Source organism: Moschus berezovskii, chromosome 6, assembly GCF_049115385.1.
Source record: "Moschus berezovskii isolate FMDL1 chromosome 6, NW_MosBer_1.0, whole genome shotgun sequence".
In the NCBI taxonomy this organism is placed as follows: domain Eukaryota; kingdom Metazoa; phylum Chordata; class Mammalia; order Artiodactyla; family Moschidae; genus Moschus; species Moschus berezovskii.
Genome location: NC_142465.1, coordinates 31499873 through 31522027, shown reverse-complemented (window position 1 = coordinate 31522027; position 22155 = coordinate 31499873). Strand labels below are relative to the sequence as shown.

Here is a 22155-nt window from a genome sequence, read left to right as displayed (position 1 = left end):
ATTCCTTCCATCATTGGCTTTTCCTAGCTAAGGAAAAGAACATCTAATCCTTGCCCTAATTCTCATTCTTTTTCCAGTCGAGGCTCATCCTACTCAGTGTGTGTGTGTATGTTCAGTTGCTAAGTTTTGTCTGACCCTTTGCAACTCCATGGACTATAGCCCACCAGGCTCCTCTGTCCATGGGATTCTCCAAGCAAGAATACTGGAATGGGTTGCCATTTCCTTCTCCAGGGGATCTTCCTGACCAGATAGCAATGAGTAATAGCTCCTGGCTACTCACTTCTGCCAAGGCTTGACATTAAACACACATCACATGCTATGAGTTGCAAATGAAGTTTATTGTGCAGACACCAAGACCACAGCACTTTAGATGCAGAGCCAACAAGAGGGTTATATACACAGAAGCATGTTTCCCTGGGGCACCACCAGGGGAAAGGCACAGGCTTTGAGATGGGGTGATCAACAGAATACCCTTTGGGAGAAGGACCACCAAAACGGCAATTGCAAGAAGGGGCAGGGAATGGGGGCAGGGCTGGAAGCACAAACCTAAACAATGCAGACTCTTCCCCTTGGGACAGAGGGTGTTACTGGCTCCAGTTGATTGGTTAGTTGGTTAATTGATTGAAATATTTTCAAAAACCATATATGGGCATCCCTTTGCCCCACAATGCCGTGAGAGGTGGATAACAAGATCTGACTTGCTGTCAGTTAGATGTATAGAGACAGGCATTCTGGAGGGGGAGGGTCAAGGGCAGACTCCATCCTTATCTGAATGAGAAGATCACGCTGGAACTGCCACCTTCACATGAGCCAGAACCACCCCTCTCAGAGCCATAACCGCCACCTCCAGAGCTGGACCCTCCTCTGGAGCCGCCTCCAGAGCTGTGTTTTCCTCCAGAACTGTATCCTCCTCCAGAACTAGAGACTCCTCGAGAGCCACCTCCAGAGCCATAGCTCCCTCCACCGCCACTTCTGGAACCAGATCCTCTGCCTCCAGAGCTGTAACTGCTGCTTCCAGAGCTGAATCCTCCTCCAGAACTGGACCCTCTACCTCCAGAACCATAACCTCCAAAGCCACCCCTGGAGGCCACGTTTGAAGAAATGCTGCTGCTCGTCACAGCTGCAGAGAGACAGACAGCATTACACCCCAGTTCCAACTGCCTCTGCCCCACCCCACCCCCAGGACAGGACCACCACCCCCCATCCACCGCCCGCACTTACACACAGTCACGTTGCTGCTGAGGTCTCCAGACATCCTGCCAGAGAGAGAGGGAAAATAACTCTGGGCAGAGCACTTAGGGACTCTACATACGCGTTTTTACAGCTTCCACCTACGACCACCCACATCAACCTCAAAACTCAGCCACCACGTCCTCACTCAGCCCACTTTCTCTGGTGCTGCCAGATCACAGAGATGGGGACGGGCCCCATGTTTCCACACAGTCTGGCATCCCAAGTCATCTCAATTTCTTGCTCTGATAAAACTGATCGAAAGCAAATTCACTTCTGAACTGGCAACCCATTGTTTTATTTAAATCCATCTTAAGGAGTCTGATATGCAGAATCCAAGCCACACCAGAAATTCTCAAATGAAGACTGTTCTGTGAACATTCAATTCAGAGAGAACTGCCACTCTGTACAGCCTCCCCCGTCCTGCACCCCCACCCCACCCTCCCCTGCTTCATCTGAATTCTTTCCCACTTCATTGCAAGCTGGGGAGAGGAGGCCCGGCCTCCAGACAGGTACCCCGCAGCAGCCCAAGCAAAGCCAAAGCCACTCCCTCTCTGTAATACTGGCTCTCTGGTGGACCGAGGAGCTTTTCCCGTCTAATCGCTTCAGCCAGACTGAATCACCAGGGGTACTGAGGACACTAACAAAGGTCTTAGACCACAGAGGAAGGAAAGGCTCCCTTCAGGAGGTAAACACGTGGTTCCGTAATTCACTCAAGAAACCTGCAAAGAGCTAGATCTGGGGCCTGCTCTGTGGGCATGCCCCAGCCAGGCAGCGCCTTCCGACCCACGACATCCCGTGCTGGGTCACAAGGTGGAAGGAGAAGATGCCACACACCCTGCAGACCCAGAGACGATGTTTCAGATCATCAAGAACTAACCTGTGTTCACACCATCACTTTTCCCTTTCAGAAAAGAGAAAGATTATTTACTGCTTCATTTAATTTAAAATTTAATCTGCCCTGTCAGTCGTTCCTCTCTGACTTACAGCTCTACGGCGCTGCTCTGTGTCCTGAATCTCTCCTGTGATGTCAGCTCTCAGCAGTCAGGAGGCCCTGCCCCTCCCCCTGCCTTCTCTGCCTCCACCTCCAGCCCTGGCTCCAGGAGAGGAGAAGGTGGACCAGGGTCCTCCCTGCCCCCCTGGGGCCCCTCACCGGTACTCCTCGCCCTCCAGCAGCTTGCGGTAGGTGGCAATCTCCACGTCCAGGGAGAGCTTGGTGTTCATCAGGTCCTGGTAGTCACGCAGCAGCCGGGCCAGGTCCTCGCGGGCTTTTTGCAGAGCCTCTTCCAGCTCACTCAGCTTGCTCTGGGCGTCTTTGAGGGCATTCTCTCCCCGCTGCTCAGCATCTGCAATGGAGTCTTGTACATTCTTACACTAGGAGAGAAGGAGAAAAGGTTTCTGTTGGGGCAGGAAGTGCAATCTGTCTTGGCAGAGGAGGAGAGGGAGGGAGCAAGGATGTGCAGGGTGTGAGAAGCCAGGATCACTGGCCCTGGAAGTGTGTCGCCAGAGAGTTAATGCAAGTTACAAACAACTTGCGAAGACTTGCTGCTGTCTCTGAGCCTCTGTCTTCCCAAGTCCCCTTTGACTGGACCCTTAACCCTTTCCCCCTCATGACCTTTGATGCTTACAATCTAGGACCAGCGTCGTTACCCCATTTTACAAGTTGCAGCTGCAAACACTGATGTGAATGGCTTCATAGAACTTCTGTTGCTTGTGGAGTCAGTTCTCTGCCCCACATTACCTCTTCCAGAGCTAATGTCCAAACCTGGCCAAGTCCCTGCAGCACTCCCTGCCCCTGCATCACACAGCCAGCTGTGCAAAGAGGTACAAATGGGAGGTGACGCCTGTGATCTTTGGTGAGCCATGACCTCTAGCTTCGTAAGACACTGTTCCATTTCACCCGTGAAAGCGATCAAAAAGTTAACACAATTCTTTCCTTGCACTTAATCCCTACTTGAGAATGAGCCTTGAAATGAAAGCAAAAGTCGCTCAGTACTGTCCGACTCTTTGTGACCCCATGGACTACAGTCCATAGAATTCTCCAGCAGATCTTCCCAACCCATGGATTGTACCCAGGTCTCCCACATTGCAGGCAGATTCTTTACCTGCTGAGCCACAAGGGAAGCCCAAGAATACTGGAGTGGGTAGTCTATCCCTTCTCCAGCAGATCTTCCCGACCCAGAAATCAAACCAGGGTCTCCTGCATTGCAGGCGGATTCTTTACCTACTGAGCTATCAGGGAAGCCCCAAGAATGTCTCTTGATCACTCTAAAATTGTTGTAAGTCTTAGTTATGTCAAGTCCAAAGTTTTTGTGATCAACATATGCTATATTAGAATTTCTCTCTCTCTCTCTCTCTCTCTCACACACACACACACCTGCATACAACCTCCGACCCCACCCTGAGCTGCACTCAGCCAGAACTGCAGCCATCCTAGGGCGCACACCCCACCTGCTTCTTCACTTGAGCGATTTCCCCTTGCAGCCTCTGGATCATGCGGTTCAGCTCGCTGATCTCCATCTTGACCTCCTTCAGGCTATCTCCATGCTTTCCTGCAGTTATCCTGAGCTCCTCATACTGTACGGGAAGAGGAGGAGAGTTGCAGTTTGGAGAAAGCTCAGCTTGAGCCAAGATAGTCTGATCTGACCAGGGAGGGTCAACCAAGCTGAATGTCATGTCTGCACTTGTGGGAGATGGGGGACCACTGCCATACTTGACTGAGGGCATTTGGGGTACTATAGACACCCTTTCTTGAGAATGATGCCCAATTTCCACTGGACAAAACAACCAGTACACTTACTGGCTGGGCTGGAACGCAGCTCATTATAAAGAGCTGTGGCTCTCCCTGCCCACCCAGAACTTGCCTTGCTGTGGTACGCCGCCTCGGCCTCGACCTTGCTCCTCTGGGCAATCTCCTCATACTGGGCCCGGACCTCAGTGATGATGCTGTCCAGATCCAGGCTGCGGTTGTTGTCCATGGACAGGATGACGGTGGTGTCGGTGATACTCTGCTGCATCTGGGACAGCTCCTGCAACACAGGGAAGGATGGCCACGACGGCTCTGCCCACAGCCACGGGCAGTGAGGAGGGATCCCCCTCCCCCGGTGTCAGGGAAATGCAGAATCTCAGACTAACCACGCAGTGGGTGGCATGTAAAGTGATATAGCCACATTCCCAGTCAGGGAGTACTGGGAATTATGGGGAGGGGTCTGCAGTTCTGAGCCTCCTGGTTAACAGCCTTCCGCATTTATGCAGCTTAATAAGTACCCCCAGAAAGAAGCCAGTTGATGGCAAATGCCTTCAATTGTACTTCCCGTTGCAGAAGTCATGTGTGTGCACTTGGACAGGGAGGCGGGAGTATATTATATTTTGACCTCTGAAATATACTGGATATAAGAAAAGAAACAGGGCGAGTCTCTTCCTAAGGGGAGCTGGGGTGAGGGAATCTGTCCTAATGGAGCATTACTTCCTGTGACATCAGAGGAGAAAGTTCTTCTCCTCCAAGGCCTACACCAAAGAAGCTCCCGGTGGCCTAGACATTGGTCAGTTGAAGTCAGCCACCCATAAACACCCCCCCACAGCCCCTTTTCCCCAGTGGGAGAGGACTTCCTTTGAAGGGAAGGGTAGGTAGCAAGGGTCCATTTAAGAGCAGCCTACTTACTGCGTCAAAGAGCATTTTTGTGAACTCCACGTCCTGTCTCAGCAAGTCCACCTTGGCCTGCAGCTCCACCTTGTTCATGTAGGCATGGTCCACGTCCTACAGGGAAGGTCAGGGTCTCTGGTGAAGCTCACAGCCCCCCACCCCCACCTTGCAGTGCCTTCTGTATGGGCCCTGCCCTGCCGTCTCTCTGCCATTCCTCCACCTAGTCCCTGTCAGCTGCTCTCCAAAATCCCAGGCACCGCAGATAATCCACAACCCCACAGGACCTCATTGGGCATGAAGTCCACAGTGCACCTCTGCAGGGGGCTACCTGCCCATGTCACTGCTCACACTCCCCCAAGACCACCAGAGCTCCGATGGGACCAAGCTTTGTCAACCATTCTCTCCTTCCTGCTTGAGATGCTCTGTGTTTCCACCAAAGAGCACAACGGCCTCTGTGGCTTTTAACAGTCCCCAACTCTCCCATCCTATCTATCCATCCCACCTCTCCTGGATTTCACACCAAAGCCTCTGCAGAAACTAGGCTGAGAACCCACGCTTCTGCCTTGAGGCTCAAACCTTTGTCAGCCCGACTGAGTACATCTTTAAGCAGGCAATCTAAAGAAGTCCCATGCCTTCCTTGGCCCTTTAGAAAAAAAATCAAGTGCTTTCTATGGTCATAGCTTTCAAGAGCCAACAGTCTTTGAGTAGGTAATTGATGGGAAATGTCCTAGCAAAAGTGCAGAAATTGCCTGAAGCTTGAACTACAGAGACTCCTTTATTTCCAAGAGAACCAGCCGTGGATGTGCTTCACCCTTTTTCTGGCTACTGCTTTTTCCACTCAGAGGTGTGCTCCAGCCTGTTCACCTGGGCACAATGTGCTCTGATGCATCCTCACTCCCACCCCGACCATGACATCCTCTCACTCACCTTTTTAAGTGTCACAAACTCATTCTCAGCAGCTGTGCGCTTGTTGACTTCATCCTCATACCTGTTGGTACCCAAGGACATTGCAGTTAAATTAGTACTATTTTGTTTCCCTTTTTCTTCTCCTTTTCTTACTGGATTCACCCAAAATACTCCATTTCCTGGGACTATTAAAAAACACTTTTGTCTAAATTGAAATGATGATAACCCAGATGAGGATGCGAAATTAACCATCAGACTTGTCAAAAACATGATTTCCAAAGCCCTAAATGTCTTCCTCCTAAACAATCAGCAAAGATACAGAAGGCTCTCCCCTTTATCCCCACAAATGCAACTGGGAGATGAGTGGTTTTCTGGGGCAATGATTGGATGGGCTCATATCAACGTTTATCTCCACTTAGGTTTTACTCTGCCACTTACTTCTTCTTAAAATCCTCAACAAGATCCTGCATGTTGTTCAGCTCTGACTCTTGTGATGTTCTTTCTGAAGAAAGTCTGTCCAAATAACTCTGCAGTTGGCTGATGTACCCCTGGAAGAGGGGTTCCAGGTTGGTGGTACGGGTGCCCACATCGATCTGTTGTAGCAGTTCCCATTTGGTCTGCAGCACCTGGTTCTGCTGCTCCAGGAATCGCACCTGCAGGGACCAGAAGGAAAGCACATGAGCTCTGGGGTGTCCTTTCCACCAGCAGGACAGGGTCAGCTCTGATTCTCCTTCGGGAGATGGGGCAAACCACATTGCTTCATCCTCACCAGCTGCATGCTGGATCATGCCAGGCAGAGCTTCTGAGCTCTCTGTCTCCACACTTGAAAAGTTCTGTAGGCTCCTAAATGTTACATCTGGCACTCTCTGTGCAGAGAATTCTTTTTCCTACTTTCCCACCCACTATTTCATTTGCAGCTGCTTTCAAAACTCCAGGCCATCTCCCTCCCTGATCCTACTTGAATTTCCAGCAAAGGTCCCTTAATTCAGGGGAAAACCAACCGCAAGCTTTCACTGGCACTGCTCCTAAGGGCTATGAGTATAAGGGCAGGGTTCCTCCATCTGATTTTTAAAAGCCTTGTAAATTTCTTAGACAGGTTCCTCTGCCTTGAAATGGGAGAGAACCCTATCACATTCCAAAGTGACGTCAATTAAAAACTTTGTGGTTTATAAAACTAAGAAAACTTCTCTTGAAGGCAGAAATTTCATTCATTCCCAAATAGATATTTCAGGCTTAGTTTCCGAGAATTTAACAGAACAATAACTTCTAGGGAAGGAAGAACAGTCTCAAAAGACGTTTTACCAATCCCCTCTAAAACACTTGGCTTGAGTTTTTTAATGATTTTCAGAATTTTCCATTAATATGTTTCTTTAGGCTGAGACAATAAAGCCAAAGTCACAATTAATTCCCAACTGCAGACTATTACTGAAGATGGTGCCCATGAAGCCTGCGTCTTTCCCCTGTGGATACTGCCGATTACCCAGGACAGTGTGACTGCACTTGCTGCTGCTTCTGCTAAGTCACTTCAGTCGTGTCCGATTCTGTGCAACCCCATAGACGGCAGCCCACCAGGCTCCCTCGTCCCTGGGATTCTCCTGGCAAGAACACTGGAGTCGGTTGCCATTTCCTTCCCCAATGCATGAAAGCGAAAGTGAAGTCGCTCAGTCAAGTCCAACTCTTAGCAACCCCATAGACTACAGCCCACAAGGCTCCTCCGTCCATGGGATTTTCCAGGCAAGAGTACTGGAGTGGGATGCCATTGCCTTCTCCCGACTGCACCTATGGCTCCTTAAAAAATGAATCTTTATCATTTGCTTTTCAGTTAGCACTAGAAGCAGGACATCCTGAGCCTCAGAGGAAGCCAGCTTCTCATGACTCACCTTGTCGATGAAGGTGGCAAATTTATTGTTGAGAGCTTTGATCTGCTCCCGCTCCTGAGACTTCACGTTCTGTATCTCCGGGTCAACTTTCACATTGAGAGGCTGCAGGAGGCTCTGGTTGATAGACACTTCGTGGATACCTCCACCAGGGAATCCTCCAGGGCCGAAGCCACCAGGACCCCCAAAGCCACCAGGACCCCCAAAACCTCCAAAACCACCACCACCTCCAAAGCGGCCTCCACCAAAGCTGCCGCCACCAAAACTGCCTCCTCCAAAGCCGCTGCCGCCTCCAAAGCCACTGCCTCCTCCAACGCCGAGGCCGCCTCCAAAGCCACCTCCTCTGCCACCAAATCCTCCATAGGAGCCAAAGCTTCCACCTCCTCCAGCCACGCTAATGGAGGTGCTTCTGGACCCTCCAAGGTTAACGAGACTCCGACTGCTGAAGCCACCTCCGCCAAAGCCGCCTCCGCCAAAGCCCCCGCCGCCACCGCCATGGCGGCTCAAGCAGGAGAAGCTGGTTCCTGATCGCCGGCTTCCACCGGAGACCACGGCCGAGCCGCTACTGAAGCCCCGGAGTCCTCCTCCACCTCCTCCGCCTCTTCCTCGAGACTTGTAGGAGATCTGACAGCTCATGATGCCTTTGCCCGGAGAGGGAAGTTGCAGGTTCCTGTGAGGAGTTCCGATGGGAGACTCAGTGCTGCTGTTGGAAGACTGTCCTGGTCCCCTTTTATACCCGCCAACTAGGTGTTGTATGCATGGGTGTGGGCCCACGTATGCAAGGGTTTGGTCTGCCTGGAAGCTACTCCTGGTGAGTGAGTATCAAGCTAATAGCCATTTAAAAATCTATTAATCAGCTCCATCCCAGAACTTGCTTTGATTGCAAACTTCTGTTTATCTGAGCATCTGTCACGCCATTTGATTTTTGTAAAATCATCAAAAGAGGAGGTCAGGATGAGAGTTTCTCAATCTGGGGGGAAAAAAAAGGCATTCTGCAGAATGCTGCTCCCTCCTCTGGACCAATCCAAGGAAGGCCAGCTGCCCCTAGGGCCTCTGGAGGCTCGCCACCCAGTTCTGCTGATGGAAGAGACGACAGGCTTAGAGACTTCGGAGCCTCCTCAATACTAGCCTCAGTGTTCCCCCTTGCTTTTTCTTCTGTGCCAGGAAGAGTCTCAACAAGGGATTTTTCAGAGCATGAATGCAATGTGGGGAAACACACAACCTGTCACAGAAAGAAGTTGACCAAGGATGCTTCGAAAGAGTTGTCAGTTTTCGGGCTTCCCTGGTGGTCCAGTGGTTGAGAGTCCACCTTCTAATGCAGGGGGCGAGGCTTCGATCCCCTCTTGAGGAGCTGAGATACCACATGCCTCGTGGCCAAAAAGCCAGAACATAAACAACAGAAGCAATACTGTAACAAATTCAATAAAGACTTTGAAATTTTAAAAAAGAAGAGAATAAAGAAAAAAAAGTTGTCAGTTTGCAAAATATCTTAACTGTTCCCTTCCCATGCCACACCAGGACTCCACAGTAGCCAGTCACTGAGAAGAGAATTTTCCTCCCTGTAACCAGGTCTTTATAACTATCAACTCCATGATTTTTCTACATGAAAACCCAGAGAATGAGGGGCTTCAGGGAAGCTCCTCTGTCCCTGAGTCTGTCTAACTTTAGGTACCCAACCAAAGATTGCAATCATAGGCTTTATGCAGCTCCAAGATCCAAGTGAACATTAATTCAGCCATTTAGTAATTATGTATTACTTGGTGATCATGCTAAGCAGTTTGGAAGCTGGGCTCTTCATTGATGCCCAGAGGTGAATGAACATCAGAAGACCCATCAAGTCACCAAGTGCACAGAGTCTCCATGCTTAAACTCAACCAAGGTCCTTCCTTGGTCTATGTGGCCATATACATGGGAGATGCAGTTACTAGAATTGAACTTAATGTCAAACATTCTGGATTTGAGTCCCCAGTTTTCCCATTTACTGGCTCTGTGACTTTGAATTAAATGCTAAGGTTCTGTATTCTTACCTATAAAATGGGAAGTTCATTCAAACTGTTTTGAAAACCATGACACACGATACAAGTCTCATTACTATTTTGGGTGAAGCATAGATACCTTCTTTTCCTTTCACCCATAGCATCTTATTCTCCTTTCTGATGGCTATGACTGTGCACCTCCACAACCATGCCACCAGTTACAGATTTCCTAGGATTTCTCAGATCCTAGGGCAGAGTTAGCATAAAAGAACACAAAAAACATGCATTTTGAGTCTAAGTCCCAGTTTCATTGTATTTGAGTTAAATAACCTTGGATAATTCATAATACTCTTGAAGTCTTGATTTCATTATCTATAAAAGTGAGTAAGAAGAAGAACATGGCTATTGTAAAAGCAGAACCAGATAAGCTCATGTGCTATGCATCAGTTCAGTTCAGTTCAGTTCAGTTGCTCAGTCGTGTCCAACTCTTTGCAACTTCATGAATCACAGCACGCCAGGCCTCCCTGTCCATCACCAACTCCTGAAGTTCACTCAAACTCACCTCCATCGAGTCGGTGATGCCATCCAGCCATCTCATTCTCTGTCGTCCCCTTCTCCTCCTGCCCCCAATCCCTCCCTAGTTAATAGCAGAAACTCAATAAGTATTATTTACCTTCTCACACCCCCTCCCCCAAGTCTCCAATCCTGTGTCTCAACTAAGTGGCCAGAGTAGGGAAGAGATGGATGACACTGAGCTATTCAGGATATTTGGTTTGCAGTAAGACAACACTGAAATGAGTAAATGAAAGTATCTGCTTGACTTTTTTCCCCAGTCTGGCTTATATAATCATGCATATAAACCATAGGCTAAAAGCTTTAGAGTGAACCCCAATCCAATGTCAAATGTTATCTGCAGGTATCTGAGCAATGCCCTAGTGGTCCATTACACCACTGTGACTGTGCCAAGGCCATGCCAGATTTGGTGGGGTTGGGGGAGGGGAGGTCAGAATCCTCCAAGCAGGAAAGGAACAAACACCTGTGGCGCCTCTACCGTGCTCCAGGCTTGTGCCAAGCACACAGCCTCGCCTCCGTGCTGCACTGCTCTGCAGCTCTCCCCGACCGACTCTCCCTCCCATGCTCACTGCAGGGTGCCTTCCCTTTCTGCATCTATTTGCCAGGGTTTGAAAGTCAGGTTTAAGAAGGAAGCACCCTCCTCTTCTCTTGAAACATGACAGGTAGACGGGTAGACTTAATGCAGACTGTATGTTTTCGAACATATTTTATTTCCATTTTAAATGTTACCTTTTATATAATCTAATATGCTTTCCTAGGTAACCTGTTTTGCATCCTTTAAGGCAGCGAAATCCAAGTTGAGACTATTGGTTCTGGTTCTGGTTTTGTGGCTGACTTCCATACAGCCCTCAATTTCTTCATCTATAAAATGAGAACATTTATCCTAGATGCCTAATGGGCCAGAACAACACTAACCTGTTGGTATAAAGGGTTTTAAGCTTTGTTATCTCTGAGAATAGAACAGAGATCCTGGTGGATAAAGTCCTTCGTCCGGCTCCTCAATTCTTCTTTCAGCGAGTTGCCGGCAAGCCCAGGCCTCTAAGTGTTTAGTTTTTCAAAAGCACATCCTTTGGCCAGTGGAGCAGAAAAGCAAACCTCAGCGTTAAGCAAAAAAGGGGTGAGCTGTTTAGCCAGTGGGAAATTGGTATGGATGCTAACCTCAGATTCTCCCACTGGAACTTAATCTCCCCCTCCTTAAACTCCCGTCCCTGCCTGTGTATCTCTCTTACAGTCACATCGCCGTCTTCCTTGGGTTACCTTGAGCTACATCCTTGAGCTTCCACAGGAAAGAAGATCACTTCCTTTCCTGCTGTAGTGGCCTCAGATGTCCCATGCAGTTCTAGTATTCTAACTGAGAATTTTCTCTTTTTTTTAAATTTTTTTATTTTTTAGTTTATTTATTTTAACTGGAGGCTAATTACTTTACATTATTGTATTGGTTTTGCCATACATTGACATAAATCTTCCCTGGATATACATGTGTTCCCCATCTTGAACCCCCCTCCCACCTTCCTTCCCATCCCATCCCTCTGGTTCATCCCAGTGCACCAGCCCCAAGCATCCTGTATCATGCATCGAACCTGGATTGGTGATTTGTTTCACATATGATAATATACATGTTTCAACGCCATTCTCCCAAATCATCCCACCCTCACCCTCTCCCACAGAGTCCAAAAGACTGTTCTATACATCTGTGTCTCTTTTGCTGTCTCGTATACAGGGTTATCGTTACCATCTTTCTAAATTCCATATATATGCGTTAGTATATTGTATTGGTATTTTTCTTTCTGGCTTACTTCACTCTGTATAATAGGCTCCAGTTTCATCCACCTCATTAGCACTGATTCAAATGTATTCTTTTTAATTGCTGAGTAATACTCCATTGTGTGTATGTACCACAGCTTTCTTATCCATTCATCTGCAGATGGACATCTAGGTTGCTTCCATGTCCTGACTATTATAAACAGTGCTGCGATGAACATTGGAGTACATGTGTCTCTTTCAATTCTGGTTTGATTTCTAGCAGATCTGACCAGACAATGCAAGTTTACACATTCCAGCTTTGTTTTCCATAGCCTCAACCAATAGTTGAATGAACTCAGCTCCTGTTCATTCATGCTACCTGCAAGTCACTGGACGTGTGCCTTGTGGGTTAAAATGCTATCTAGTTAATACTATCACTCCAAAGTGTGTGCCTGTGTGTTTTCACCCATAATATGTCTTCATTCACACAGAAAGAGCCAAAAAGGGTCTTCATGAAAAATTCATGTTGTCCCCACCCCTTGTCCCAGCTAAGCTATTTTCTAAACTAAGTTCTCCCCCTTCTCTGGCATCAATATTCTTGCTTACCCATTATCCATATAATCGCCCTGATATGGAAGGGTAAGACAGCCATCAAACTCCCCCTCCCATCCTGGTTAAGATTTCAGAAAAATAGAGTCAGAGTCATCATCATTATATTCACTGCTGCTGCTGCTAAGTCACTTCAGTCGTGTCCGACTCTGTGTGACCCCCTAAACGGAAGCCCACCAGGCTCCCCCGTCCCGGGATTCTCCAGGCAAGAACACTGGAGTGGGTTGCTTTATATTCACTGCTTCCCCACAATTCAGAGATTTCCCCAGGTTTCCCCAGATTAAATCTGCCCCCCTTCTTACTCAACCCCTCACTTTTGGGTAGCCTTCCTACTAATCCTAGTTTGCGCTGCTGCCATTCACAGCTACAGCACACCTGCTGTGCCTCTACCTGGGAACCTGCCATTTCTTCAGCAGTTCCCTATGCCATGTGCCCACTGGAAGATGCTTCCATTCGGATGCTTTCAGCCCACTCTTTTCCTCCTACCCCCAGCTTCCATCTCAATCCTTCCCCATCATTTTAAGCTGCCCCCGTCTTTTATCTCTTTCAAGGCTTCTGTGTTGGGTTGGCTCAGAATAATACTAGGAGGAAGCAAGTGAAGAAATACCGTCCTTCTTTTAAAAAGTGAGAAAGAGAAAGAGAAAAGAATAGTGGGGAAAAAGTGAAATTGTAGAAGACCAAATTCAAGAGACTCTTGCTCTTCAGTCTAGCAACAAAGTTCTTCGAGATGCCTTCAGAACTGTAAGCACTGGGATGCCTTGTTTTGGAAGAAATGGCCAAAGGTCTTGATTCTAGTTGATACCTTTGCTACAGGGATTTTTATCAAGGGGGGAAAAAAGAGGATAACTGTTCAAAGCTCTCTGGACAGCTTTTTACTTTCCTCATCAAAAACCATGGGTCTTCCAAACTCTTCTTTTTTCTTTTTCCAACACTTTATTTGGAAAACCTATCAAGCTTACCTAACATCCACTAGAAGAGCAAATTAACATCCATATTCCATTGTCACATTTGTCATAGCTTTTTATTAATTTTTTTTAATCTTAAAACTTTTGAGAGTAACTTACTCTCAGATTATGAAATTTTACCTTCCAATATTTCCTCATGCAACCTGAAGAATACAGTTTTGCTATATAAGCATGACACATGATTGAATTCAGGAAATTCAACAGTGGTATGTCATTTTCTGATATATGGTCCATATTCAAAAATTCTCCCCTTATTCCAATTCAGTGCTTAATAGCTTTTTTCCTTTTTAAATCAGGATCCAGTCCAAGATCTCACATTCTATCAATTTGTCTAGAGACAAACTCTTCTTTAAAAGCATTTTAAACTCTGAAAATGCAAATCATTGCTAAAGAAGCAGTGACTGTTTACTGGAACTAGGCCAGTCACTCATGTGAGATGTGTTAAATTCATGACACGAATTATATTTTTATGAGCCTTAGACACACTTAAATTCATGAAGCAAATTATATTTTTATGGGCCACAGCTCACATATTGAACCCATCAGGCATTCAAAGCAGCCTATTTGTCCCTATTTAGCAGTACTTTTATAAGGGAAGCAGTTTAATGAACTGGGAAGACTGTGTTTAGTTGTAAAGGTCAGGTCTCTCTGCCAGAAACTAGCCATGTGACTTTGGCATGTCGCCTCTCTCACCAGACTTCCCTCTTCTCACCTATGGACTGAGGGGTCTAGAAACCAACAGGAATGGGAAGAACATCATGAGTGCAGTCAGAGAAGCTGCAGCCAACTGACTCCAGAACTTCGGGGCAGCCCTTCGCCTTTCTGAGTCTTGGTTTTCTTGTCTGTAAAATCAGTGGTCCCCAACATTTTTGGCACCAAAGAGCAGTTTTGTGGAAGACAGTTGTTGCGTGGATTTGATTCAAGCACATTACATTTATTGTGCATTTATTTCTATTGTTATTTATTTATATTATTATTACATCAGCTCCACCTCAAATCATCAGGCATTAGATCCAAGGGTTGGTGATCCCTGTTTAAAATGGAGTCACTGGATTACAGACCCCTAAGTGTCCATCCCATTCAGAAGTCAGTTTGTGCTTCAAACCAACATTCAGTTCAGTTCAGTCACTCAGTCATGTCCGACTCTTTGCGACCCCATGAATCACAGCACGCCAGGCCTCCCTGTCCATCACCAACCCCCGGAGTTCACTCAAACTCATGTCCATCAAGTCGGTGATGCCATCCAGCCATCTTATTCTCTGTCGTCCCCGTTTCCTCCCACCCCCAATCCCTCCCAGCATCAGACTCTTTTCCAGTGAGTCAACTCATCGCATGAGGTGGCCAAAGTATTGGAGTTTCAGCTTTAGCATCAGTCCTTCCAATGAACACCCAGTATTGATCTCCTCTAGAATGGACTGGTTGGATCTCCTTGCAGTCCAAGGGACTCTCAAGAGTCTTCTCCAGCACCACAGTTCAAAAGCATCAATTCTTCGGCAAACCAACATTAACAGGAGGTAAAGCCCTGACTGCTGAAGCCAACTCTGGGGGAACCTGGAAATCAAAATCCACACTCTGCTTTCAATAATTTTTCTCACAGAGGAACAGGGAGGCAATAGCAGCAGCAAAGCAGATAAAAGGCAGCCAGAGAGGAGAAAGAAGGGCAAATAGCTATGACTTCAGCTAACAAAGGGGAGTTTTAGCATCAGGAACACCTGCCAGGTTGACCAACTAGGATCTGAATGGCACAATTTTCTTATGCCTTGATTCTCCACTGTGAGTTCCTTCAGAGTTTATATTCTGTTTTTCAAAGGTACCTAGAAACAAAGTTGACTGATAAAGTAATTATCTCTTTGGGCTTCCCCAGCAGCTCAGCGGTAAAGAATCCGCCGCGATGCAGGAGCCACAGGAGACCTGAGTTTGATTCCTGGGTTGGGAAGATCCCCTGGAGAAGGGCATGGCAACCCACTCCAGTAATCCTTTTGGGAAAATCCCATGGATGGAGGAGTCTGGGGGGCTATAGTCCATGAGGACATCAATAGTCGACACAACTAAAGTGACAGAACAAGTCTATCTCTTTGAAATAATACTTCCCTAAGACATAATCTATTAGGCATAAAATAAGCCACAGTGATGTGGGGAACGTAGCCAATTTTTTTTTCATAACTATAAATTCAATATAACCTTTAAAAGTTGAGAATCACTGTATTATACACCTATAACATATAATATTGCACAGCAACTATACTTCAATAAGAAATAAAAACACTACTGATAGTTCATTTTAAAGAAGGAAGCAAACAGCATTTCACTACCTCCAAATTCTGACTCTAGCAGCTAAAATTCAAGTCTACTGCTTCTCCTTTTATTCTTTCTCTCTCCTTGGTGTCAGAGCTCACCAGCAGACCCGGGAGCAGGTGGAGAACTTGACCTCTTCTTCTAGGACTCCACATTAGCCATAAAACTTCTTCTTGAAGATTTTGAGAAAAATATAATTAATTAATTTTAAAATGTTTTAGATTCTGAGAAGAGTCTGTCTGAGATTTGAAGTCCCTGAGATGTAAAATCTCCAGAATCTTTCTCTTTGAGGGGAGGTAAGAATATCTTTGCTCTTTTTGGCACTTCCCTGACACTCTGATTGTTTAGGTTTGCATCTTTGGAGTGAGGGCGGACTGGGGAAGAGTCTGTATGGAGGCCACTTTCCCCACCAGCCCTCCACATCAGGACCTCAACTGACTCTTAAACACTAAAGTGTAAGATGCTAAGGGTTTCCTGGGTTCCATTTTCCAGGGTGGGCCCCACACAGCCATACCCTCAGTTCGGGGCCCATCCTCTGAGACCTGTTACTATAGCCATAGCATGTGTTGACTGTCCATACGTTGGGTGCCCCAGAGGGCCAGGGCAGTGTCTGTACTGCGCTCTGCAGGTTTAACTCGATGCCATTCACTCTGAAACAGAAATACACTTCTCTGGTAAGAAAAAGAGATGATGTGCGGATACTAAGTTGCTTTAGTCGTGTCCAACTCAGTGCGACCCCACGGACTGTAGCCCACAGGCTCCTCTGTCCATGGGATTCTCCAGGCAAGAGTACCGCAGTGAGTTGCCATGCCCTCCTCCAAGGGATCTTCCCAACTCAGAGACAGAATCCACACCATTCACTCTGAAACAGAAATAACGTTTCTCTGGTAAGAAAAAGAGATAACAGTGTCAGACTTTTGTGCTGGGATATTGAGGAACTGTTGTCTAGGCAAGTCCCTGGAGGCACATCATTGCCAACATTTTCCCTTGCCCTGTTCTGTGCCGATACTGAGCAATCACAAGTCCTCTTGTCCATGGGCAGCAGAGAGGAGTGTCAGGTGTGGCCAAGCGAGTCTCCCTGGAGTCCCCCTCCCTCTTGGGCAGTAGATGCAGCATCCAGAGTTACTGGCCCTTGGAGGGGACAGGAGTAATTTGTCACTTCATTTGGCTTTCTTGGCAGAATCTTAAATATCTCCCATCCCACAGCACTTTGTCCTTCATGGGATGCTGTTTACTTTCCTGGTCTCCAATCTGCTAACAGTTCTATGTGATGAGAATTATTACAAATGGGAAAACAGGCATAGGCGGGTCTGCTGTAATGACACAGGGCTTGTGCCCAGGACACGTTTTGCTTTGCTCATCACTGGGATCCCAGCATCTCTCCAGATACCAGAGGATCCGGGTCAGTGCCCCTCTTGCTGCTCACATCAGATTCCCCTTCACTGGAAAGCTTTGCTGATCCACCCCAGGGGTGCTACTCCCCCTAACGCTGTGCTCCTTCACTCTGCCTCACCTGTGCCCATCTGATTCCTTAGATCCCTGTCTCTAGTGCTCAAGCCATGTTTGCGGGTGTTCAGCCCACAAACTCCCGAGCTGGGATAATAAACCAGAGCCCACGGAGCTGTCCATGACTGGGCTCCCGGCAGTTCTGGCAAAACTGGCTGCTTGCCTGGGACTGTGAAGTTTCGCTGAGGAGACAGAACACAGACACAGAGAACTCTCCCAGATTCTCATCAGGGCCCGTGACCCAAACATCTCACGCATCGCTATCCTGAACTGATCTCGCCTCCTTGTATCATGAACCAGCCCCAGGCCTGACTCCCAGAACCGGCTTCGGCACACTATCACCTCAAATGTGCCAGCTGACTCATCTCTCAGGCCACTGCTTCCCAACTGTGCATGGAGGCCACGAGAAGAGGACTTTGCTGCGTCGGGATGCTCAGGGTTTCTGCTCACACCCAAGAGGGTGGAGATGCTGGGCAGGGAGCACAGAAGAGGGGAGGGCTGCTATGGGTGTAGGCATTCAGGGGGAGAGGGAGTATGATAGATTGTCAGACAGAGAGCGAGAAAGAGGGGTGGTCCCCTGCCCCCTCTCATGTTCCAGGAAGTCTATATGTCACCAGCTAGAAAGGACAGAATAGCTTGGCATCCTTCCCCTCTATACAAAGTGTGGATTCAGCTCACAGCCCCCTTCACACATCATTGCAGGAGACAGCAGGAAGCTGCCAAGGTCTCTGTAAGAACGAGCTGCAGGGGCCCTCCTGTTTCTCTCTTTGAGTGCAGAGGCTCAGGGGGGCTCAGCATTGGGCCCAGATGTGCTTTGACAAAAGGGGCTAGTGAGAGGGGCGTTCACTCCTGCCTGGTCCCTGGGAACCCTGCTCCGGGGGCCATGAAAGTGAGGAGTGAATCAAAGCTGCCATTTGGGAAGTTGTCGCTAGCCCTGTACTGGAGTCACCAAACTCACTAGGGCTGCTCTTAGCAGTGGTGGGGAAGCTGGGAGCTAGAGAGTGTCCTAGAGGCTGGAGGGTCATCCAGGAGCGACACGGGGGTGGGCCTGAAGCCCCTGGGAGGAGCAGCACAGAGCAGGAAAGAAGGCGGGGGTGAGTAGCCTGCCCTGCTTTTGATCTCAGTGTTGTTGAAGCAGCGCCAGGCTGTCTGCAAAGTATTTTCACAGTTCCCACACCCTTGGGGATTGATCCCTTCCTCACCAGTCATCCTCCTCCTGTATTTCCCACCTCCACTTCCCTTCTGCCCAGATCAGCAGCTGGGAGATGGAGCTTAGCTGAATCCCAGGATTATTCTGTACCTTCCTGATCCTTGTTCCTGCAGGAGGTTCCTCCAGTCCCTCCTCTCCACAAGACCCTCGTTCATCTCTGGTACCCTAACCTCTGTGGGGCAATGGCTTCCCCAGCAACAAGCTGAAGACCATCGTATTCCAATAGGCTGGCTGCTTAGATGATCCTGGAAAAGGAAACTCTGCCTTTGCCCTAAAGCTCAAACAACCATCTGCCCAGGGACTGAGCAAGTCTCCACCGGTTTCCCCTGAGAGCCAGAGGAAGGAATAACACCAGGGAGTGGAAGGGGGAAGGTCCAGGTTATCCTGATGATGAGGCTGGTGGGAGATGCCAGGTGAGGCTCCTCACCGGTGTTTTAGCAACAGCACTCAGCTCTCTACCTGGCATTGAGAGGAGCACTTCCCCAGTGCCGCGCAGACCAGGGCCCTCAAAGGAGAGAGGAGGGCTCCTCACTATCTTCTGTGTGGATCATGGTGGGAAAGTGTGAAAAGGGAGCTCCTGAGGCTGGGCCACGCCTGAGCCGCCTTGTTCTCACCAGGTGGTCATAACACAGGCTTCCAGACCCTGGGTCTGCGGGGTCCCTTCCTGTCTCTCAGATATTCTCCTTGACTTCTGTCTCAGCATAAAAGTGAGCACATTATCCCAAGAGAAAAGAATCCCCCTCCGTTGAGGGGGAGGAAAGCTCGAATGCTGAAGCACCCTTGAAGGTGACTGTGTGCTGGGTGAGGAAACGGATTTGTGTCCCACACCTGGGTTGAATCCCAACCCCGACGACTATTAGCTTCTTGACCTTAGAAGGACTCCCTGTCTGTTCATGGCCTCTAGTTCCTCATCTGTACAGTGGGCATAATAGTACTATTTACTTCAGAGAGTTGATATAGAAGTAAATAAAATAATTGGGATGAAATATTAAAATAAATAACACATGTAACCCTTAGCACAATTTCCAGCAGAAAGCAAATGTTTCTACTTTCTTACTGTCTATAGGAATGGCTAAAAATGGCTAGAAATTCCAACACCGTGGTAATAAAATAGAAATGTTACTTTGTAGGCTGCATCTTGCCACCTGACCATGCAGGCCTACCTGAGTCTCACAAGCCCACCTTCCAAGCCATACTCCCTGGAGGTCCCAGTTGGTGGTCAGTTCAGTCCTGCCCGGGTATTAACCTGCCACTCACTGCAGAGCTAGTGGTGATGGTGCTAAGACATAATCCTTCCCTCCAATAGATGAGTGTTTCTATTATATAATCTTGTTGGGGTTTTTTTTTGTTTTGGGGGGGTATTTGGGCTTCACCATGTGATATGTAGAACTTCCCTGACCAGGGGTCAAACCCCTGCCCCCTGCAGTGGAAATGCAGAATCTTGACCACTAGGGCAGTCTGAATGAGTATTTCTTTTTAAAGGAGGACTCTTGAATGCATCAAGACCCAAAGAATGAAGCTATAGAGAAGAAGGAGAGTCAGGACTCCACTTGTCCCCAAGGAAACTGCCCCTCCCAGGTCTCCCAGCTGCACCTCTGCTTATGCCCCACCCCCACTCCAGCTCCTTCTCCAGAAAGAGCAACAGTGGAAGGAATATCAGAGCACCCTCGCAGAGTCACTTCATCTCGATCATTTCCAGCCACCCATTTCACACACGAGCAAACTGAGCCTCTGAGATATTGCTGAGATCTGCCTATGGTCACCAGACGAGTCACATGGCTGACCTGGGACTTGCACCAGCATCTTCAGGTCCCACAGCCTTCTGTGAGCCCCACTTCTGCCCACTCCACCCTCTTCTGCCTGATCTCCGTTCCCAGTACAGAGCTTTCATGATGCTGCTCTGCCCCATTCTAGTGTCTACATTACTAACAGCTCAGAAGTATGTTAAAGACCACCTGATGGTAACTTCTTTCCTTTTTAAGATGAAGAAACAGTTCAGTGACTTGTCAAGGCCACATGACTAAGGAGTGCCAGAGCCATCTCTGCCACCCAGCCACCCCACCCCTGACAGCATGGGAGTTCAGAGCCAGAAATGTCCCCAGAAAGACCAACAGCAGGGGCTTAATAAATAGCCCCACCCCAAAAGCTCAGTTACCCACAATGACGAAAAATCAGAAATAAATAGGAGCAGTATCCTTCCCAAGGTGTTAAATCTTCCACTGCAAAGATTCCCCCAGGCTGTTAAGGCCTCAAACTAACTGCTCCTTCTACTCATTTGTCTGTGGGTGGTCAGGAAAGGGGCTAATGGTTTGCGTCCAGAGTCAAGATAATCCAACCCTTGCTCCATCAGACCCTCAATAACCACAGGCTGGTGATTGTCCCACCATGGTGTGGACTGGCTTCTTCCCCTGGTCCTGCCAGGAGCACACCTCTCCATGGAGGCACGTGGCAAGTCACAAGCGACAATGAGGTAGCTCCTGCCACACCACCTTGTCTCAAAGCCTCACCATGGCAACGTGTTTATGCACCGTAAGGCCAAGAGAGATCACTGAAGAGACGGCAGCCAAAAGCAGGGCACTCCCCTGGAGCCCACAGGGGTTTCTCTAATCCCAAACACACCTTTGCAGTTAGCAGAGTGTGAGTGGAGACCCTCAAATGTTAACCTGTTAATTGGAGTGGTTTCAACTGCAGGACCATCTCCTGCTTCCTTCAGGGACATAGAGGTGGTGCACTATGTGTCCTTTCCACTTGCCCAGAGCGTTCTTCCAGCTCCACTAGGTGTAGAACAAAAGGAAATCAACTGTGCTGACAACAGGAGAAATTAAAGCTGACACCAAAGGGACTGAGCAACAGCCTCATTGCACACAGAGCAGAAAGGAGGAGAGTAGGCATGTATAGGCTGTTGGATCCAGAAAGCTAAACCAGGGAACTGCCCCCACCCTTGACACACCCCTCTCACCTTCCAAATAGTTGAGGTTAATTAGGGACCTATAACTTCGAGGATGGGGCAAGAGCAGCCTCACCTCAATCCTTGTCTCATGCACACCCTGCCATGAACAATCCAGGGTCAGGGACTAAACTTCAGTGTCTTCTTAACTGAACAAAGATGTTCTCCAGATCACCTGTTAGATCAGCTCAGACCAAGACCAGACTTTCATACTTTTTAAACAGTTGGTCAAAATATTTTGGAAGTTGACTCCGAAACTTAGGGAAGGAAAAGAAAGGAAAATGAATATGGAGTCTTTGGGAAGGTGATGGGGAAACAAGGAATGAGTCTCAAGGTTGGAAGTGGTTCCAAACAGGGTTTGACTCTTCTGAAGCACGCCTGCCTGGAGAAAGGCCAGTCTACTCAAGTATGTCCAGTGGAGATTAACTCATCATCACAGGACAGCCCCTACCACCATCAGACAACTGGACTCAGTGAATGTCCTTCAGAGTGACTTTTATCACTTCCAAGCAAGGACAGCCCTGACCTTCTACTTTGCAACAATGGTGTGGTCCATCTTCAGTGAGAGTGACCTTCACACACACACCTTCAGTCACCTTTAATTAAGTCTCTTCTCTGCCCCTGTTCTTGCCCCTGAGCTCGCACTAGCTCTTCGGTGGGTCATTTGGACTTTCA

The 22155-nt window shown here is 48.1% G+C and overlaps 1 protein-coding gene across 1 annotated transcript; it reads right to left on the bottom strand.

Moving 5' to 3' along the window:
* Nucleotides 1–352: 352 nt before the first annotated feature.
* On the bottom strand, nt 353–8292 carry KRT2 (keratin 2). Its single transcript, XM_055394547.2, has 9 exons — nt 7660–8292; nt 6218–6432; nt 5801–5861; nt 4892–4987; nt 4095–4259; nt 3682–3807; nt 2384–2604; nt 1222–1256; nt 353–1120 (listed from the first exon to the last, which is right to left on the bottom strand). Exons 1-9 carry the CDS (start codon nt 8290–8292, stop codon nt 765–767), a joined length of 1908 nt encoding a protein of 635 aa, XP_055250522.2. The 3' UTR covers nt 353–764.
* Nucleotides 8293–22155: the final 13863 nt, after the last annotated feature.